This window comes from Stylophora pistillata, chromosome 9, assembly GCF_964205215.1.
Source record: "Stylophora pistillata chromosome 9, jaStyPist1.2, whole genome shotgun sequence".
Classification (NCBI taxonomy): domain Eukaryota; kingdom Metazoa; phylum Cnidaria; class Anthozoa; order Scleractinia; family Pocilloporidae; genus Stylophora; species Stylophora pistillata.
Window position 1 is genome coordinate 13,822,119 of NC_142527.1, and position 21,678 is coordinate 13,843,796.

The 21,678-nt window shown below is 40.8% G+C and overlaps 2 protein-coding genes and 2 pseudogenes across 3 annotated transcripts; 3 read left to right on the top strand and 1 right to left on the bottom strand.

The window, feature by feature from the left end:
- The first annotated feature begins 733 nt into the window (after nt 1–733).
- On the top strand, nt 734–20,589 carry LOC148723446 (uncharacterized; annotated as a pseudogene).
- Nucleotides 9,833–13,824, top strand: LOC148723447 (uncharacterized). The gene has a single exon (XM_088733636.1). The coding sequence runs from the start codon at nt 9,838–9,840 to the stop codon at nt 11,092–11,094; it is 1,257 nt and encodes a 418-aa protein (XP_088589762.1). The 5' UTR covers nt 9,833–9,837; the 3' UTR covers nt 11,095–13,824.
- LOC148723448 (uncharacterized) lies at nt 13,100–13,824 on the top strand. Its single transcript, XM_088733637.1, has one exon. It carries the CDS (start codon nt 13,100–13,102, stop codon nt 13,664–13,666), a length of 567 nt encoding a protein of 188 aa, XP_088589763.1. The 3' UTR covers nt 13,667–13,824.
- On the bottom strand, nt 13,754–17,163 carry LOC148723449 (uncharacterized; annotated as a pseudogene). The gene is made up of 2 exons (XR_015991828.1): nt 16,141–17,163; nt 13,754–15,466 (listed from the first exon to the last, which is right to left on the bottom strand). The product of XR_015991828.1 is annotated as an uncharacterized LOC148723449 (transcript).
- Nucleotides 20,590–21,678: the final 1,089 nt, after the last annotated feature.

Genomic DNA, 21,678 nt, shown 5'->3' on the forward strand with positions numbered 1-21,678 from the left:
CCATTGCAAATAACTGGTTTCGAGGTTCTATAAGTTCACTTCTAGTTTGTAAAAATATGCGGAATAGAGGATCAAGATAAGTGACCATTTTTTGTTCTAATTTTCAATACTGGGCACGAGCATGTGAGCTGTTGTCAATACAGCCCGGCCTTGAAACTGTGTTAAAAAAACCCCTACGGGGGAAATGACTTTCCAGATGCTGATGCACTTCGTTCGAGCAAAGCCTTCGAACTTGTAACATGGCTTGCTTAATTTGCTACACTGATAAAAAGGGGCTGTCTGAAGTAATATTGATCAAAGACCCAACGAAATAATTAAGCTCAAATAACACGTGGAACTATGCAGAAAAAAACCCCTTTGGAGAAAGATAAATGGTACGATTACGAATAGTCTGAAGAGTTTGATCCAAGTTTGTTTTTTTAGTACTTACCAGGAACTCTAGGGTTATGTGCAGAGTTTAAATGCTCCATGAATTCTGCCAGCCATTTCAAGTATGCCCATTCCAGTTAAAAGGTGCGGCTTCTATACTGGAGCCTGCTTACTTCCCAAGTTAGGAAAGACGATACTCTGTGGAGTATCACATCAAGGATGCTTTTGGTTGTAATGCTTTTCTAAGGCCCTTCTTGTTGTCATGTGTTTCGTGCATAATTGGCAAGTTGTAACATAGTTAGTGAGCACCGTTTTCGTGTCCAGCCATTCAAGTTCTTGCAGCGGAAGAACCAACTGTTCTGGTATGAGTTTCAAACGCATGTGTTTCAAACCAGAGATTCATTATATGAAAGCTACGACGAGGGATATGTGTATTCAAGCCGGCGGTAGGTAATGAGATTTACTATTATTTCCAGGTCACTATACCCAGATCTAAATAGTGATTCTCTTTCGCTGTCAAGTTTCCACAGCAATTTAGTCTCTAAAGTTATAACGTGCTCTTTAAAAAGAGCACAAAAGCAGCATTTCTCTCCAGTTAAGTTGACGTATGAAATACCTGAATAAAGAGGAGTCACTTTCCGAGTGTTTAGCGACTTTGCGTTGCGTTAAACTTTGAGTTATTTATGTGTTATTGATTTCTTTAAGACGATGAAAGCGACGAGCAGGAGATGCTAATTCACAAAGAGCGAATAATGAAGCAAAAGCAAAGACGAAAAGATAGAAAGAAAAGAGGTAAGCTAGGATCGCAGATCACTGCAGACGAATAAATACAGAGGCAGAGGTCCTTAATCAGAAGCATGTCGGTGAAGGAGAACTCGTTGAGAAGGGGACAACATGGACTAAGTGTTGCTAGTGACATTTTTAATCTGTGAATTATGGCGAATAATATTTACAAAAATAAGAGATGGAAGCCTTATTCTTAATACTTCAGAATGCAGTGCACCTCAACCCAGCCAAGAGGCCAGTTTTAGAAAAAATATATATTTTTCCAGTTTAGGAATAACTGAACCTTTTCACCGGGTGAAAAAATTTCAAATTAACTTTTTTTCGCCACATTGACCCTCTCACATGTTAATTTGTAGTATCTTTCAGCTAGCTTTAGGTAACTGTTGAATGTAGAAGCAGGAACCTCAAAATATAACACCCTGCTAAGAGTCAAAGTTACTGTTTTCCTACTCTGATAAGAACAGCAACTTATCGTGCGCTGTATCATCGATCGATTGATTAATGGCTTTGAGAACTATGTTCGTACTAGCTAATAATTCTCTCATAGGTTCGTACTTATAATTCTTACTTTTTCTCAAATATTTCTTTACTAAAAGTGCTCCTGCTTGGCTCAACATAAAGGAAATGACGCACACTTCAATATGGGCGTCTCGTAATTTTTGTTTACGTTGAGAAGATGCATTTTCTACACTTTGTGATCCAACGAGCGCACTCGATACTTACCTCATAATGTTGTCTAGCCTGACGTGTCAAATTAAATCTGTTGATAGATAGTCATGTGCCAAATGTCACTTCTCAACACCTTTCTTGTGAAAATCCTTTATTAAATTTTTGCCCCGCAGAGATGCTATGTGAAGAAAAATTAGACCCCCTCCTGACTTTGCACTATTCAATAGCACAAAATCGGTAGGGGTCAAGAAATTCAAAGTCATATAAAACTCGTCATGTTTCTGCATATCATTTTTCATCACGGCTATCTTCGGTGTTGGGACAAAGATCATTTACAACGTCATTGATTATTTTCACGTCGCTCACAAACGAATCGTGATCGAAAGGTTTTCCTCGCAGACAAGAACATAAGTATATCAATAAACATATACTATGAATATATGAAGTTCATATATTTTGAACTGCGGTTGTAGATATATATGATGCACGATCCTCGCAGTAGAGAGTGCTATTTATGCGATAGCGAAAATCAGACCTGAAAAAAATCAGGCCTGTATGGGATTTGAACCACTGACCTCTGCAATACTAGTGCAGCACTCTACCAATTGAGCTAACTGGGAGCGGGCGTTAAGTTCATTCGTAACAAACTCATGATGATAAATCAGATACAATGAATATTTGAAGTTCATATATTTTGAACTGAGGTTGTAGATACGTAAGATGCATGATCCTCACAGTAAAGAGCGCTATTTATGCAATAGCAAAAATCAGACCTGAAAAAAATCAGGCCTGTGCGGGATTCGAACCACTGTCCAGGTCAGTGGTTCGAATCCCATACAGGCCTGATTTTTTTCAGGTCTGATTTTCACTATTGCATAACTAGCGCTCTCTACTGCGAGGATCGTGCATCATACGTATATCAGTACTTTCTTATATGTGACCCTCCACAGGATTTCCAGCATAATGGTGATGACACGGGCACACTATTTTAGCGCGGTAGACAAGAAAAATTTTCGTTAACACAGTAGCGGCGTGTCACGATGCACTCCCGATTAAAATGTTCTTTTGTTCTATATAAACTGTGTTCAGGTTAATTAAAGAAGCGTGTTAAAGGGTGCGAAAAGAAAAGCCGTGTTATGCCCTGTCATTGCACTCTGGTGTGCAAAATATCACACGTGTTAAATAATACCCATGTCAGATAAAAACATCTAAGAGATTGCACGTGCGAAAAATTATACTATCTCCATTAAAGCAAAACCTGCATTCATAACTTATTTTCATCATCGAATCACTGACTCATGTTGTAAACTTCACCTGTTTTCTTCCAATGAATCACAATGTCACACGAAACCCATTTTTCTTTTCTCAAAATGCAGAAATTTATGGTAGTTTGCAAACCACAGAAAACCAGAATTCTGTGCCGGAATACCCGGAATGACCAAAATATAATAAATTAAAAAACAAATAAAAGTAAATAAATAAATAAGAATATCGATGATTAAAAATTAATGGTCAATTCACAACTTAATCAAATAATTTAATGTGAAATTTATCTCTGAGGGTCTCTGAGGGTCCCGAAAAAAAAAAAACACGTACCGGAACTGTTCATGGAGATGCAAGTAAAAGAATTAAAAAAAAGTCTGCGTCAGGGCAGTAGCCCATACAGCCTAAGCGGCGAAATATTTGTACTCTCCCTTCCCCCTGGATGGGATGCTAGTCCATCACATGGTTACTCCCCGTTTTAAATTCGCCTCCACACATTTACACACCTGTAGGATGTCTAGGGCGCAATGACCATTAAGCCGGCACACTTTTCCAGCCAGAACCATTGCACAAGATTAAACAAATGCAATATTTCGAATGAGTTTAATAGTTTAAATTTTTTAAGTTCAGACCACGAAACATGGCGCCAAGAGGGTTGGTTGGCATCTCGGCAGCTCTTTACTTATTTCACCTTCTTTGCTTTATTTTGCCGGTAAACCGGCATAAAATATTTTGACATGGCAGTCTGCTTGGTGAAGAACCTTTGGAAGGATTAAACGAGCGCTGGAAAAGCGACTTCAAGGCAAAAATAGCTCAAACTGCGCTGAATGAGTTTGCAGCTCGAGCAGTTGATATGGCGGGCAACCATAAAGTCAAACTCTCAAAGCACACCACCTCTACTTTGGCCTATTGCCTATGCTTATCGCTACTCTTGTCCAGTGGCAATGTTGAGCGAAACCCTGGTCCAAAATCAACTTCTCAAAGTGGAAACTTCAAGTTGAGTACGGTAAAAGGCTTAAGAATTTGTAATTTGAATGTGCGAAGTCTTGTCAACAAGATGGATGAGATCCGAGTTTTTTGTGAGACCCACCTACCGCACGTTCTGTCTCTACACGAAACTTGGCTAGATTCATCAATCAGTGACAGTGAAATTCAGCTTCCCGGCTACTCACTTGTACGAAGAGATAAAACTCGCCGAAATGGTGGTGTTCTCATTTACATTTCCTCGAACCTCAATTACAAAGTTATTCAAGAATTTGAAAACGATCAACCGGATATTCAATGCCTTTGGATGGAAATAACACCTCCAAAATCTAAAGGTTTTATTTTCTGTTCCTGCTACCGCCCACCGAATGCGGACAACGTTGCAACTTACGTTGAGGGCTTGAGAAATATGTTAACAGTAATGGCTGATCGGGAAAAGGAAATTGTCATTACCGGGGATCTGAATTTCGACCTGAAACAGTCGAATAAACCTGCATCTACGAAGCGCTTTATGAACATGGCGAAAGAGTTTAGTCTGCGGCAGATTATTGACAATTTCACTCGCATAACTGAAAATTCAAAGACCCTGATCGATTTATTTTTTACCAGTCGTCCGGATCTATATGTCTCCGGGGTAATACCAGTTGGCTTTAGTGATCACTCCGCAACATATGCCGTCCGTAAATTACATCGTTTGAAACCGCCTCCCCCGAGGATAATTGATACCCGCAGTTTCAAGCGTTTTAATCGTGATGCTTTCATTGAAGATCTAAAAAAAGTTCCATGGTCATTGATAAATTCCTTCGCAGATGTTGAGGACGCATGGGACTCATTTAAACACCTTTTTTGTGAAGTAGCCGACACCCATGCCCCAAAAATCCGCGTGCGAGTCAGGGGAAATAAAGTACCATGGCTGACACGTGAGGTAAAACATCTAATAAATGAAAGAGACCACTTTCATAATCTGGCATTGAGGTCAAACAATGAGCTTCATTGGAGCTCTTACAAGCGCTTACGCAATGTTGTGACTTTGAAGCTCAGAAAAGAGAAAGAAAGATATTACAACGAACTGTTCCAGGAGACAAGAGGAGATTCCCGTGGGACCTGGAAAAACCTAAAACGGCTACTCGCAAATGGCTCAAAGAGTAGCAGTGCTACTGCGCGTACAGCTAATGAAGCAAAAGACAAGTGTAACACCTTCAATAGCTTCTTTGTCTCTTGTGCCGAAGATTTAAGGTCGATCCACCGATCAACCGCGCGATCCTTTTCCAAATGGCTACCGCAAATTGTCCGCCCAGAAAAATTTAATCTACGAAAGATCACCGTGACGGAAGTTAGAAAGGCTCTTAAAGATTTAAAACCGAAGAAAGCTACAGGTGTTGATGGTATTCCATCTCGTCTACTAAAAGACGGATCAGACGCCCTGGCCTATCCACTATCGCTCATTTTTAATTTAACTATCCAACAAAACGTTATCCCTGCAGAATGGAAAAAAGCGAAGGTGACCCCTTTACATAAATCAGGTTCAAAAGATGACCCAAGAAACTACCGCCCCATATCGGTATTACCAGTGGTATCTAAAGTCCTAGAGCGTTTAATCCACAAGCAGCTTGCAAGTTTTTTTGATGATCATAACTTGCTCTGTAAATTACAGTCCGGTTTTAGAAGAATGCACTCAACTGAGACGGCTGTAACTTATTTCGCCGACGAGATTCTCCTGAATATGGATAAGGGCCTTGTTACTGGTTCTGTGTTTATTGACCTGGCAAAGGCTTTCGACACAGTTGACCATGACATTTTGCTCAGAAAATTAGAGTACTATGGTATATGCGAGGAAAGCCTTCTATGGCTTAAGGACTACTTTACAGGAAGAAAGCAGTTCGTGCAAATTGATTCTCATTCATCTGAAGAGCTTGCTATAACTTCTGGAGTGCCACAAGGGTCCATCCTCGGACCCCTGTTATTCATTGTCTACATTAATGATTTACCACGTTGTGTCAAACACTGTTCTGTAAATATGTACGCTGACGACACAGTTTTATATCTTGCTGGCCCAACAGTAGACAATTTAACTTTTTACTTTAATCAAGATCTTCAATGTCTATCTGAATGGCTAGAAGACAACAATCTTGTTCTCAATGTTTCAAAAACTAAGTGTGTACTATTTACATCTCGAAGGCATAAAGAGCGCGATTGTATTTTAAATCTTAATCTTATCGGAAAGCTCATTTCTTGCGAAACTACTTTTAAATACCTAGGCGTGGTGTTCGACAATTTTATGACTTGGAAGGCTCACGCAGACTATATGTGTAAAAAGGTGGCGTCAAGAGTTAGTATTCTGGGCCGCATTAGAAGTTTCGTCACAAAAGAGGCAGCAATACTTGTTCATAATACCTTAATTCTTCCCTTATTTGATTACTGTGACATTGCCTGGAGTAACCTTTTACAACAAGATATAGATCGACTACAGCGCTTACAAAATAGATCTGCACGGATTATTACACCTTGCTCTCGGTCATCTGAAGCAATAGATCAGCTGCAATGGCCGACTCTTTCCAGTAGACGCTATTACCACAAGGCTAAACTCGTTTTTCTCTGTCTCCACTCATTAGTTCCTAGTTACTTTTCATCATATTTTACCAGATTTTCGAATATTCACAATTATTCCACGAGGCAAAGTCTGAGGCTATCCCTACCAAAAGTAAAACAGAATTTTGGGAGAAGGACCTTTCTTTTTACTGGCGCAGAAATTTTTAATAAACTTCCTTTAAACATTGTGAAGAGTGAAAACATTCAAACGTTCTGTCGCCGAGCAAAACATTTCCTTTTACCGTAATTTTGATAATTTTGATATTTTATTTACTATGCTATGTTTTAATTGTGTTTTAGCTTTGTAGTTTTAGGCTGTTAATGTAGTTGTAAAATCTTAGTCATTATATATACATATCTATTCTAGAAATTTGATGTAAATTATTTTCAATACAGGGCCCCTATGGATACCAGCCTTAGAGCTGAATGGGCTACCCTGTGTAAATAATTTTAAAATAAAAAAAAAAAATTAATAAATAATAAAAATCTCCGAACTATTACAAATTAATACTCTACCTTAAATAATTATTAACCACATATTGGGAGCTATCAAGACAGCTACCAGCCGTCTCCAGTTAAAATTGAGAGATCGTCACTTACTCGACACCTTTTCGCGTTAATTATATATACCTTGAATATATAACTTTGAATATAAACCTTGTACTGATGGATTCTTCTCAACAAGAAAAAGGACAAAAAGGACTTACTCCTCGGTTGTCTCTGGAGACGGTACATTTTTTTTTCCAGTTACTTTTATATGGTTGTGGTTTCACTTGAATGCTAAATTTGACCCACAACATGGTCTATTGTCTTTATTTGTGGTACTCCTAGTGATTCCGAAGTGTATAGGCACTATTTATCAATTTTTCTTAATATATTTCTATTTGTAAACCACACAGAATCGAGCAGTTCAGCAAAAGAGCTGGAAAAAAAGTAATGGAAACCCTAATTAGAAGTATTTGTACCATAAATGTTGATGATAAAAAAACATGTTGAAAAGATATGTTTAGGCCGCTAGGGGAGAGTCTTTCTGGAAAGCTCAGTTATCTCATTCAGGTGAAGCCCGTCCACATACACTTTAAAAGGTGTTGGCGGGTCTACGCGACTCCTGTAATTCGCAAATAATTCCTCAAGCCTTCATATTTACCTTAGCTCTTGCTGATGTGTCTGTTAAGCCCGCTACTTAGTGAATACATCTTGCACGATAGTTCGCACAATAGTTTGGAAATGTTTGCAAATAACTTGCACAGCACTTATTAGAAGCTATCACAAATGAAAAGCAAATGGATACAAGAGTACTCATCAGACAAGATTTAATCCACTAATAGATCGATTTCATGTGACGTCACACATCATTGTGCCCGCCATGTTTGTGCACCTCCGAGGACATGTAAATCTATGCCAAAGCTATAATATTAGTAGTTTAGTTCACGATTATCATGGATTCCAGCGAAAATACAACGGATAAAAGTCAATTCCCAGACCAAGAACCGTCTATACCGTTGTCTGACTACGCAAAGAAGCTTGATGAGGCAATAAAACAGCGTTATTTAGAGAAAATCGAGTGTATTGGTATCGATCCAAAATTGATACAGGGGAAGAACTTTGACCCTGATTGTCTACCTCCTGACGGAAACAAGGTTATGTTGCGTGACAATAGGGCGTGGTGATTTTGACATATAAGAATAGGACAAAGTAAAATTACAAATGTGAGCAGAATCTGTGTGATTACGGCTGTGGGTGCGGTTACTGGTGTGAGTGGAAATAAATGCTTTAAAACAAAATTGGTGAATTTTGGAGATCACTAGAGAAAAGGGGACATTCTCCAAACGTGGCACCTCCGACGGGACCGATATCTACATTGTTGTGAGTATAATTTAGTCCTGAATTTATTTACCTACGCCATCGATGGAAATGGAGAACGCAAAAGGAAAGCTAAGAACGAACCTTGCGCAATTAGAAATTCACGCAAAGAGAACAGAACAAGTGCTCAATTCAGGATCCGTAGAAGCTATTGAGAGACATACGGGAGCATTAAAGTCTACGATATCCGAAGCAGACGAGTTAAAGCGTGCATTAGAAGCCTTAAAGATTGAAGCAGACGAAGACTTCAATGACCTAAGCACGTGGAACAGTGCGATCGACATTCAGTTGATGAATGCTGACGAAGAGGTTAAGAGGCTTCGCAAGTGGCTCGAAGACAGAAGACACCAAGAAGAGACGACCGTGTGTGAAGAACTTAAATTCGAGATGAAATTGCATGAACAAAAGATGAAACTTCAGACCGATCTCACTATGCAAAAGAGCCAGGAAAATGGGTTACCTAAGCAATCACAGGCAAAGCTACCAAAAATCGAGATTAAGAAGTTCGAAGGCTCTTACTTAGATTGGCCAAGGTTTTGGGGTCAGTTCACGGAGACAATCGACAAGGCCGATATAGCACCCATCAACAAATTCACTTATTTATGTGGGCTACTGGGTCCAAAGGTTAAAGTCGCTGTGGAAGTTTTACCATTTACAGCTGAGGGCTACAATAGAGCCAAGTTGATATTACTAAGCAACTACGGCAAGGAATTCGAAATAACGAAGGCCTACGTCAAGGAAATAATGGCTCTCCCTGTCGTCACAAGCGCCAACCCTTAGAGAATAAGTGAGTTTAACGAGACATTGACGTACTGTGTCCAAGTGTTGGAAACAATGAATAAACTCAGCGAAGTCAATAGAAATGTACCCATGACACTGGATAAACTGCCAGCCATTAGGGGAGACCTAGTGCGAATGGATCCGGAATGGGAGAAGTGGAATTTCGCCCAGTTGGCAGAGGCAGTGAGACTTTGGACAAAAAGAAACCCTGTTGAAGAATGAGAAAAGCCAGAGCAGCTTATTTCGAAATGTGACCAGTCAAACAAGCTCTTCCAAGCACGAGGTGGTGATGACAAGCCAAACAAATGCGTCTATTGTAGTGATGTAACGCACAGATCGTCTGAATGCCAGAAGATTTCAACTGTGTATGAACGAAAACAGTTTCTAGCAAAAAGGAAACTATGTTTTAATTGTGCAACACCAAATCACCGCGCCGCAGAGTGTTTCAGCAAGAAAAAATGTTCATATTGCCACAAACGTCATCACTCCTCGATATGTGATCGCGAACAAACAGACAGCGGGAAGCAGACGCTGATGACAGCTAATGAGAACAATGAAGGAATTATGCCAGTCTTAACAATTAAGGTCGATGGCATTACCTGTCGAGCATTGATAGATAGCGGCGTGGGGAGTTCACATGCGTCTGCGAAGCTGCTGGATCTTCTAAAGAAAAGACCAAGTGAGACGAAAACAAAACGAGTGGATATGCTAATCAGCTCAAAGGTGACCAAACTAGAAGTGTACGACACCGTCGTGGAATCCTTGGACGGAGATTATCAGATGTCTGTAAAACTGACGAAGGTGAACAAGGCAGAGCTGTTATCGATTGACAACCCAAAGTACGGACAACTGATAAACAAGTACCGACATCTGCAAGGTGTCGAAATCACAGACCGAGATACAAAGGACCAACTTCCGGTACACGTTGTACTAGGAAGCGGGGAATATGCGCGCGTAAAAACTGAGACAAAACCTCAAATTGGGCAAGATGGAGAGCCGGTGGCAGAGAAAACTAAACTGGGATGGTTTATCATGAGTCCAGGATCAGAATTTGACCACAACACAATGTTGCTGACGCAAACATCGCAGAGTGACTACGAGGACCTGTGCAGGCTTGACATACTAGGGCTTGCAGACACACCAGAACATGACCAGAGCATTGTGCACGTAGAATTCAAGGAACAACTTGAACGCTCACCGGAAGGGTGGTATGAAACTGGACTACCGTGGCGAGGCAACCATCCAGAACTACCAACAAATAAACTAGGAAGCTTACGTCGCCTGTCGAGTCTGACCAGAAAATTGCAGCGCGATAATATTACCAAGGAGTACAATGCCATAATACGAGAACAACTCCAGAACAACATAGTTGAAGTCGCACCAGAAGAAATCACCGGGAAAGAATTTTATATTCCACATAAGGCAGTGATTAGAGAAACGGTCGAAACAACCAAGATGAGCATCATTTATGATGCTTCAGCAAGAGCAACGCCAGAGTCACCGTCGCTGAACGAGTGCCTCTACCCTGGGCCTTCATTGCATAACAAGCTTTGGGATATACTAGTGAGACAGAGAGCGTTCCCCATAGCTGTAACCGCAGACATCCAGAAAGCCTTTTTACAAATGCGTGTCCGGGATTGTGAACGAGATTCGCTGAGATTCCATTGGAGAAAAGGTGAACATGGAAAGGTGGAGACCCTACGTTTCACCCGTGCGCTGTTTGGTTTAGCCCCATCACCCTTTCTTCTCGGTGGTGTGATCGAAGCCCATTTAGACGAATGGGAAAAATGAGAACCAGAGATGGTAGCAGAGCTTCGACGCAGCTTGTATGTCGATGATCTACTAACAGGTGGTTGAGATACAAACCAGGCCCAGCGGTGAAAAGAGAAAGCCATTCAGATACTCAGCGACGCAAGGTTCCAACTCCACAAGTGGCATTCCAACGTCAAGCAGCTAGAGGAAAATACAAGCCTGATCGTCTCCCATGACAAGCAGTCATATGCAAAACAACAGCTAAACGTGAAACCCAGTGAATCGAAGATGTTGGGACTCAAATGGGACAAAGAGCAAGACACCTTGGCAGTAGTGATACCAAAAGAAGAAACCCAGCCAACCAAACATGGAATCCTGGGAAAGATGGCCAAAATTTATGATCCCTTGGGCCTGATCGCACCGTTAACACTTACCGCAAAGCAGATTTATCGCGAAGTGTGTGAGACCAAAGCACAATGGGATGCGAAGATCAACGGAGAGCTCCTACATTGTTGGAAAAAGTGGGAGCAGCAATTACCTCGGGAACAGCAAGTACCGCGATCGATAGTACGTTATCAAGAAGAAGTACAAGAAGTTGAACTACACTCTTTCGGGGATGCATCAGAACGAGGAGTAGGGGCAGCTGTCTATGCAGTCGTACGCCAACCATCAGGCAACACCCAGCGTTTGGTGGCCGCCAAAGGTCGACTTGCTAAAGAAGGTCTGACTATTCCACATCTGGAGTTAATTGCAGCGCACATGGCTACCAATCTATTGATAAACGTACGCAACGCCCTAGATAACGTGCCCTCCCCAAAAGTGTTTGGATGGTTAGACAGTACTGTAGCGCTTCACTGGATCAAAGGAAATGGCCAGTATAAACAGTTTGTCGCGAATCGAGTTACCAAGATACAGTTACACAAGGAGATCAAGTGGAGGTACGTGCCCACGGATGAAAACCCGGCAGACCTAGCTAGCAGAGGAGCTCCTGTTCATTCGGCGCTTTGGCAACAGGGACCGAAGTGGCTTCAAGAGAAGTCCAAGTGGCCAATTAACCCTGTCACTCGATCGTCACCAGCATGGGAAGTTGAAGCTAAGGTCATTAGGGAAGTGCTCAACCTTGCGCAGACCAAATCAGGAACAGACGAGTTCGACGACCTGCTCGAACGCACCAACCTGCGCCGGACCTTGAGAGTCGGTGCGTGGCTGAAGAGATTCATTCATAACTGCAAGAATAAAGTCAACAAGCTTGGGCCCCTACTCACAGAAGAAATAGAAGACGTACGTGGTTGGTGGATTAAGAGAGTCCAATGACGAGACAGAAAAACCACGGGCTACCCTCAAATTAGCGCACAACTCAACTTGCAACCCAATATGGAGGGAGTGATGACATGCCACGGCCGGATACAAGGGCAAACTCCAATATACCTACCTTACAGTGAAAAGTTTACAGAAAAGCTGGTCCAACAAGTTCACTACGAAACACTGCATGGGGGAGTTGCTCTGACAATGGCAGCAGTAAGAGAGAGATACTGGGTACCAAAGCTCCGTAGTCTGGTCAAATCAGTCCGAAACAATTGCTATGGTTGTAAGAGAATCAGTGCAGCTCCAGCAAGAAAACCAATACCTGGTCAGTTACCGGAAGACAGGACCACAGTCAGCGCGGCGTTTGAAGTCATTGGTACAGATTTCGCTGGACCAGTGAAGTACAAACTGGGAAAGAAAAGTCAAGGAAACGCCTATTTGGCTATCTTCACTTGCAGTCTCTCAAGAGCTATACACCTAGAGTTAATGGCCAGCCTGGAGACAGACAACTTTATCACGTCTCAAGCGTTTCATCGCTCGTTGCGGACGACCACGGATTATCTACTCAGATAATGGCGGTACTTTCATTAAAGCTGAGAAATGGCTACGACAGCTTCGAAAGGATGAGCGTCTCCAGGGTCTTCTAGTACAACACGAAATCACATGGAAGTTCAACCTGAGCCGCACCCCTTGGTGGGGGGGTCAATTTGAGAGATTGATCGCAGTTGTGAAATCTTCCATGTACAAAGTTATCAGTGGAGCTACTCTGACCTGGCCTGAGCTTAGTGAGGTGCTGCTTGACGTTGAAACGCAGGTTAATCGCCGCCCATTGAGCTATGTGAAAGACGACATCGAATTACCAATCCTAACGCCCTCAACCTTTCTGTACCAGCAAACAAACCAGCTACCGGAAGAAGAGACCTGGAGGATAACGGATCAAGACATTCAAAGACGTGCCAAGTATTTGCGAACCTGTAAAGATAAAATGTGGAGTCGCTGGCAGAGAGAATACCTTACAGCACTAAGAGAAAGGCACAATCTGACGCACGCAGTGACCAAGTTCCAACCAAAGAAAGGAGACGTCGTCATAGTAAAAACCGACAACAAGAATCGTGGAACATGGCCGTTGGCCATAGTGAACGAAGTATATCCTGGCAGTGACGACGTCATACGCGCGGTTCAACTCAAAACCGCTAAAAGTATGCTGGAAAGACCAGTACAACACTTGTACCCACTGGAATTGGAGTGTGACCTCAGCACTCCAGTGGCAAACTCACGCTTAAACCCCCAAGTTCAGGAATTTTAACCTAGGAGGGATGCAGCGGCAGCAGCAAGGTTACGAATGACAGGGTTTGTACCCTTTTTTGGACTAAAAATTCAAGGACTTTTCAAGGACTTTTCAAGGACATATTTTTTATTTTTCAAGGACTCCACCAACTGCAAAATAAAAGAATGTTCACCTTATCATAGTAGCGATTGTGCCGAGCTTAAGTCGAGCTAAAAGTCTATGCCTTTTTTAGTTCATCCACAACATTCGCAATTTTGCACTCAAGGTCTTTGCGAGCTATCTCCTTTTCTTTTGCAGTTCTCCTCAAACTATTTGACTTTCTAATCCACACAAGTTTCCCAGTGTCCTCTGCTTTCTGTGCAAACTCGTCTGCCGATTTAACAAGATTGTCAACATCACTGTCTAAACGCCTTCTTTTCTTTTTAAGTTCATCAAGTTCATCGACTAGCTCCTTTCGCTTCAGTTCTACACCCTCAGAGGTTTTCTTCCTCTTTTGTTCATCAAGATATGATAAATACTTCTGCCTAGCTCCTGCAGCTGACAAAAGAAGTGGTTTGTTGATTGAAACAGCAAGGACACCTCCCACAGATTGTACATGGTCTTGTACCAGCCTTTGAGCAATGAAGGAGCGCTCTTGGAGGTTCTCGACTTCCAGTTGCTTATTGACTGAGAATCCTCTTTCGACACTGGCCTGGCCATGTGATAATATCAGTAGCTCTGAGACTACTTTCCACAATGATTGGTAGGATCGCTTCTGTCCCATGTGAAGATACAGAAAGGAATCAAGTCTATCATTGTTAGGATCATAGTCTTTGAACTCCGACGGAGAAGAAGAGGGGACTTCCATAATGAATTGTCTAAATAGTTCCAAAAGGAATCACATTCACCTTCCGGGACTTTCTTAGCATTTTCAAGGGTAGTCAAAACTCTCTTGAATTTTGTGATGGAAACATCATGGTCACTCATCATGTTTCTTGGATCTAAGCAATTTATATTCCTTACAAGGGAATACGGAATTGGTGCTTTGGCAATCAGTTTGCAAACTACTTTCATAAGGAACTCCTTGCATTCCATCTGAAACTGAAGCACTCTTTTCTCTGAAACTGTGGACTTTGCAATCGACTCCTTGATCTTCTTGTCAGCTGTAAACCCCAGGTCAATCTTGGAATGAGAGGCATGAATGCTGGAGTCAGCAGGGTCAAGTTTTGTAAGCTTCAATGGGGTTTTGGCTTCACTGATAACAGTGGTCTTAATAAATCTTCTCATTAATCCCCCAAGCATGCTGTACAGGTCTGTAGCCAGGAAAGGAAGCATAGGCTTGTCGGTTTGATAGAGTGTCAAAAACGGTGTCACTTGCTCGGCTACTGATAGGAAGAAAGCGACTTTTGCAGTCATAAAGGGATCTGCAACAAACTCTTGTACAGTTTCAAAGGATTTATTCTGTGGCTGTGGAACTTTTCCTGCCCTTGCACTCTGAACATACTTGACAACACTGTCCCACATACTCTGTGTACGTTCTGCAACCAAGACATTCTCCAACCACCTATGTTTGCAGAACTTCAAAGCAAACAGTGAGTTTCCTGTTACTTTGGTGTAGTCCTCTCTCCTTGCCGGACTGTCCTGAAAAAGCCAGTGAAGGCTAGAGAACAACCTGTCTAACTGCCATCCTGATGCCACAGCACCATCCTTGAATGCTCCATGAAGAATGTGTAAACCACAACTGCCAATGTTCAGCATGTGACTATTATGCTCCCTTTTTGCCTCATCAGTCAGCATACTGTAAAATTTCCAATTAACGTTGGGTCCATCCATTGACAACTAGTATGAGAGAAAACATTCCTTGTAATATTGAAAGGGAAACAGATTATTTAATTTAGTACTTGCATTACGTCCCAGAGTTCGTGTCATTGTCCACCTAGACACGAAGTGAACTAGTCATGGATGCATTGGAATTGTGAAGATTTGCAATGAAAGAGTGTTGATTTATTTAGACCTTAAAGGGCAGAAAACCAAGTAAGGTGTTTCATTTCTATTTAATACAATTTTATCGCTTTTTGGAACATTGGCTAGATTGTGAACGCACAATTTATATTACATGCAATAAATTAGATTAAGTAATCTTGCATCTTTCGCCATTCTACAGCAAAATAATAACAGACATTGAAAGATTTTCATGTTAAAAAAAATTTAACGCAACTTCTTGTAATTATCGTTCGCCGGCGAACGATGAAATTAAATGCCAGTCATGAAAACAATATAATTGATTCCAATTTGATCACACCTTTTTAATAATGGCAAGACATAGGTCTTTCAAAAGAGTGGCAATATGACAAAGAATAATTGAAATTAGGTAATTGTGTGAAGACTAAGTTTGTGCTATTGCCTATTTCGAAATGTCGATAATTGAGGGTAAGAAATAATACAACTTCAAAGAAGCATATGTTGCAAACAATTTCATGGATTACCCAAACATAACGAGAGTTGCATCCTACCTGATAAACTTTTTTGAGAGGAATTCCTTCTATGCCTGAACGAAAATGAGAAAGCATGTCCTCTGCTGTTCCATGCCCCATAAACACTGAGGTATAATAGCGACTTTCAACTTCGTGTTTGTCATGATTCCATGAACGAATGTGAATATCCATTTGCTTTGACTGGCACACGCTATTCAGGCTCTCGTCAAACATAAGTACATAAGCTTCTTTTTTCACAACGTCCTTCAAAAGTTGTTTGAAGTGTGGAGCGAGCCCAAAACAGATCAAGTATGCACATTTCTTTTCTCCGCATGTAAACTGACTCGCGATCCGACTGTCAGGAAACATCGCTTGAAACAATTTGCTCGTACCTTCGCATGATTTATAGGAGTAATGAGACATTATCACCTTCAATGCCCACAAAATTTCTGCTTTCAAAGTCTCATCACGAGTGACAATTCTTTCCATCACCGATGAACCAGATGAACTCGTAGTACTAGACTTTGTGGGGTTGAGCGTGTTGTGTTCGCCACTTTCAGACGAAGCGGATTTTGAAACTTCTTTGGCATCGTCACTTGTAGTTGCTGGTTGTTGAGAAGAAACGCCAAAAAAATCTGGAACGCTTGCTAATGACCTTTTCTGGGATGTCAGTGTTTGATGTTTTTTTCCTTTCAAGTGACTTGTGAGCGCTGACTCTCCCATGCTCGAAATGTCAACATCCTTCATACACACGATGCATCGTGCCTTGTGCTTGTCACCCTTGACTTCTCGAACCCAATCTTTATACAGTGATTTCTGAAGCCACAAGTTGCTGAAAACACACTTGCCCATTGTTTTAAATCTCTCACTCGTGAAACAAAACGCAAACAATCAACACTAACCCAGACAAGGAAAGCACTCAAAGCACATGGCTTTTCTCAGAAAGAGGGAATAGTACAAAACATTTGATTGGCCCTTGACATTCGAGACATTCAACCAATCAGAGTGATTAATAGAACCAAGAACAGGACAAATGGATATGGGCGACTGATCGACATGCGGAGTGGCGTTACGATCGTTTGTTATTTGTATCTTACTATTATGTGTTGCTACGTTTGTGCCAGTTGCATATATTTTCAGATAAGGCACTCTAGAATCTAAGTTGGATTAAATTAGCTACAAATTTCGAGGACTTTCCAGCACTGACTACAATTATCAAGGACTTTCAAGGCCTTGAATTTTTATTTTGAGATTCAAGGACTTTCAAGGACTTTCAAGGCGCGTGCGAACCCTGGAATGAAGCAAGTTGCGGATGATGAACAATGTGAACTATGAACACTAAATAACTTCTCTGTGGAAAGTGATCTATACTCTGTTTAAACAAAAATCAGTACGCCGTCTGAACTGTGAACTTTAAATCGTTACTAGGAAGTCGACCTTGATCGAGAACATGTTTATCGTTTGTTACCGCTCGCGTGATTCAATATGTGAAACTCAATTGACATATGCTTCGATAGCGAACCATATGAGGGGAGTGTGACGGAAACAAGGTTATGTTGCGTGACAATAGGGCGTGGTGATTTTGACATATAAGAATAGGACAAAGTAAAATTACAAATGTGAGCAGAATCTGTGTGATTACGGCTGTGGGTGCAGTTACTGGTGTGAGTGGAAATAAATGCTTTAAAACAAAATTGGTGAATTTTGGAGATCACTAGAGAAAAGAGGACATTCTCCAAACTCCCGTCGAATCTGCAGACATATTGACATATTTGGTTCTCAAAACAAGTTACTATCCGAAGGATCAATTTAAATATTTCCGAGGTCTGGAAGCTTTTAACCAGCTGGTTAGCAGTTTTGTCACTAGTGTTCAAGGTCACAAGATCTCGGAGAAATTTGTTGTCCTTGCAAAAGTTCGTCATTCACAGCAAATGAATGACACATTGATAACTGTGTGGATTATCTCCGAAGAAAGTGGAGTCATTATTGGAGCCCATTGCTTGGGTTGCAAAGCTAGTCTTGCTGAATCGTGTTCTCATATTGCTTCTGTTTTGTATTACCTTGAGTCTTGGACAAAGATCCACGGAAAACTTGCTTGCACACAAATGAAATACCAATGGATTCTTCCCCCTTTTGTTAAAGATGTTGAATATGCAAGGGTGAGAGATATAAATTTCAAATCTGCTGAGAAACTTAAGTCTGAACTTGATGAAAATATTGAGAATCTCATGAATGATGATTGTGAACAATTTTATGAAGAAAAGAAGAAATCCAAAATCAAAGATAAATCAGTTCCAGTGCCAACTCAGGGAGATATAGACGCTCTTTTTAGTGAGTTGAGTGAATGCAAAATAAAGCCTGTTGTACTAAGTCTTGTTCAACCTTATGCTGAGAGGTACATCAAGTCAAGTCGGCACATCACTACTGTTAAAGATTTTTTTGACAACAAATACTTAGAGGTATCATATCCAGAATTACTTAAAGTCTGCATGTCCATAAAGCTTGACATTACTAAAGAGAACATTGATCAAGTTGAGAGAGACACAATTAAACAAGCAAAGGGTATAAATTTCTTCAAACACCGAGCAGGCAGGATAGGTGCCTCACAAAGTAAATCAGCTTGTCACACAAACCCTGCCCTAGCTTCTCAATCATTGATAAAACAAATTTGTTATCCAGAACTAGCTAAATTTTCAACAGAAGCTACAGATCATGGCTGTAGACATGAAGCTTTTGCCATTTGCACTTATGAGGAGTTGATGAAGACCAATCATGTCAATTTCAAAGTGAAAGAGTGTGGCCTTGTAATTAATGAAGATATGCCTTGGCTTCATGCAAGTCCCGATTTCTTCTGCGAATGTGATTGCTGTGGTGAGGGTATAGGTGAGGTTAAGTGTCCCTTATGTCTAGAGAATTGTAACTTTGAAAGCTACGTAAAGAAAAGCAATACCTGTCTTACAAAGGAAAGTCAGGGCCGCTACACTTTACCTCATGATCACCCATATTATTATCAAGTACAGCAACAACTGTTTACTACCAAGCACCCTTTTTGTGATTTTGTTGTTTGTGCCATTGGATTACATCAAGTTATGCTTGTGCATCAGCGCATTCTACCTGATAAACCTCACTGGGATTCTGTGGTGCCTAAACTGGAGAACTTTTGGAGGGTGTGTATACTCCCTGAAATATTGGGTAGATGGTCAACCAGAAGGTGTGATGCACTCCCAGTCGTTCAGACCTCATCAAAATGTAAAGTATGCTACTGTACATCTGTAAAGGATGAAGGAACTGTGAAGTGCTGCAATCCTGTCAAGGAATTCCATCTTTCCTGTCTAGGGATTGAAAGTGTACCCAAAGCATGGTACTGTCCAAACTGCAGGGTATTACCTAAATTTAAACTAGCTCAACGACAGAAAGACACTGTAAACAGGGCAATGAAGCTCGACTCCATTTGTAGTTGTCAAACTAAAGCTACTGCATCAGACAAACTTTTAGAATGCAAGAGTGGTGCCTGTGAAAGTGGAACATTTTTTCAGCTAGCCTGCCTTAATTATAAACGCATGCCTAGGAACAGCATATCATGGGTATGTAGTTCTTGTGTAATTTCCCGAAAGCTGCTTCTCAACAAATCAACTAATTCATCAAGTCTTCTACAAATGTTGGTCAGTCAAACCCCACTCCTCAGCCCACCAATGTTAGTCAGTCAAACCCCACTCCTCAGCCCACCAGTGTTAGTCAATCCCCTCTTCTCAGCCCACTTGTGTTAGTCAGTCAATCCCCACTCCTCAGCCCACCAGTTTTAGTCAGTCAAAACCCCCTCCTCAGCCCACCAGTGCTAGTCAGTCAAACCCCACTCCCCAGTGTACCAGTGGCAATAAATCAAGTTCAAGTTCAACTCCTGATAGTGGTAATGTTATATTTATTAAGACAGTACAAAATGTTTCTCCACAATGCAACAAATATGCAAAACTTGGGTCTTTGAGACAATGTGAATATGATCTTATAAGAGATCCTCTTGGATGGCTGGATGGTTTTATCATTGATGAGGCACAAACATTGTTGTCTCAAATAGACAAAAACATCAAAGGATTTCAGAGACCAACTCTAGGAACTGTGAGACAATTTGATTTCATGACTGGTGATTTTATTCAGATTTTACATATAAACAATAATCACTGGGTTTGCATGAACTCAATTGATTGTGCACAAGGTTACGTCATTGTTCTTGATAGTATGATGTGACCTATATCTCAGGAACTCCAAGAATTGGCTGAAAATTTAGTTGGAGGAAATTTTAAGGGAGTGCATAACATCAATGTACAACAACAACAAAATGGAAGCGACTGCAGAGTGTTCTCCATTGCATTTGCAACTTGTCTTGTGTATGGACAAAACCCATTAACTGTCACCTTCAACATTTCTAAAAGGAGATCACATTGAATAAGATGTCTCCAATGTGGCATTATGGACTTGTTTCCTACCATTTGAATTACTTGGGCATGCAAAATCTGTTTGTGAATGTATTGTTATGAAATTTGCATTTTAGAGTGCTTACACCTATATCCATGAAATAAAATCTAAACAGTTACTACTTAATTGAGTGGTTTTCATCTGACCATGAAATAGTTACTAGGCTAGTAGACACTAATAGACCCTGAGCCACTAAAAACACATTGTTTTCTTTTGTTTGAATATGACTTTTAGACAATAATAAACACTGACTATTAGTAATTGTTTCACAGTCATATGAAAGTCACACTAGTTCTTATTTAGGCACTATTTAAATGAGTAATCATTCAACCAGAACAGTCAAATAAAAGGCAAATACAAATTGTGAGTAACTGGTTGTTACATAGATATTTTAAATGAATTCTGGTATCCAAATATTAATACATAATTATTAAAACTTATGTGTCTTTGCTGTGTCAATAAAATGCGTAAGTCGATTGGAACTTCCCCCAGGAAAATTTTGACAATCTTAACTCCCCCTGGGGATTAATGGTATTAATGCTACATTAGCTCCTCAGCCAACAGTTGTTAGATTTATCTGCACTCCCTAATTGTAGGTGGAGGGTTGAGGGTGTTTTCAATTGACTGATGCATAAGATGCAGTAGTCAATCAAATGGTACAATGCCTGGGCTCAAATTTGTTAGAGCAGAAGTGACAGTAATAATTCTGTCTATCATTGGCTTTGCATTCTCTTCATTTCTTTTATCACATGCCAAGAACTCTATTGGAAGAATGCTTGAGAGGATAGTGTACTTTTGCCAAAGGAGTCCAATTACACGTTCAACATGAATTCGCACGTTCTCTATGCCCCTTGTTTTTTCGACGTCTATTGGATCTAGCTGATCTCTACCTTTAGTAAAAGCAGGGATCACTAACTCTGCTCTTTGCATTAAAACACTTTCATGGATAGTGAACCCACGATCTGCCGTGACTAAATCTCCTGGTACAAGTTTATTTAGTATCCCACAGTTATCTGTGAGATGTTTATCAGAGGTTCTCCCTCCCCAACCTTGAGATACAAAGGACATGCTTCCCTGAGGAGTGATCCCAATAAGAATTTTAACAGT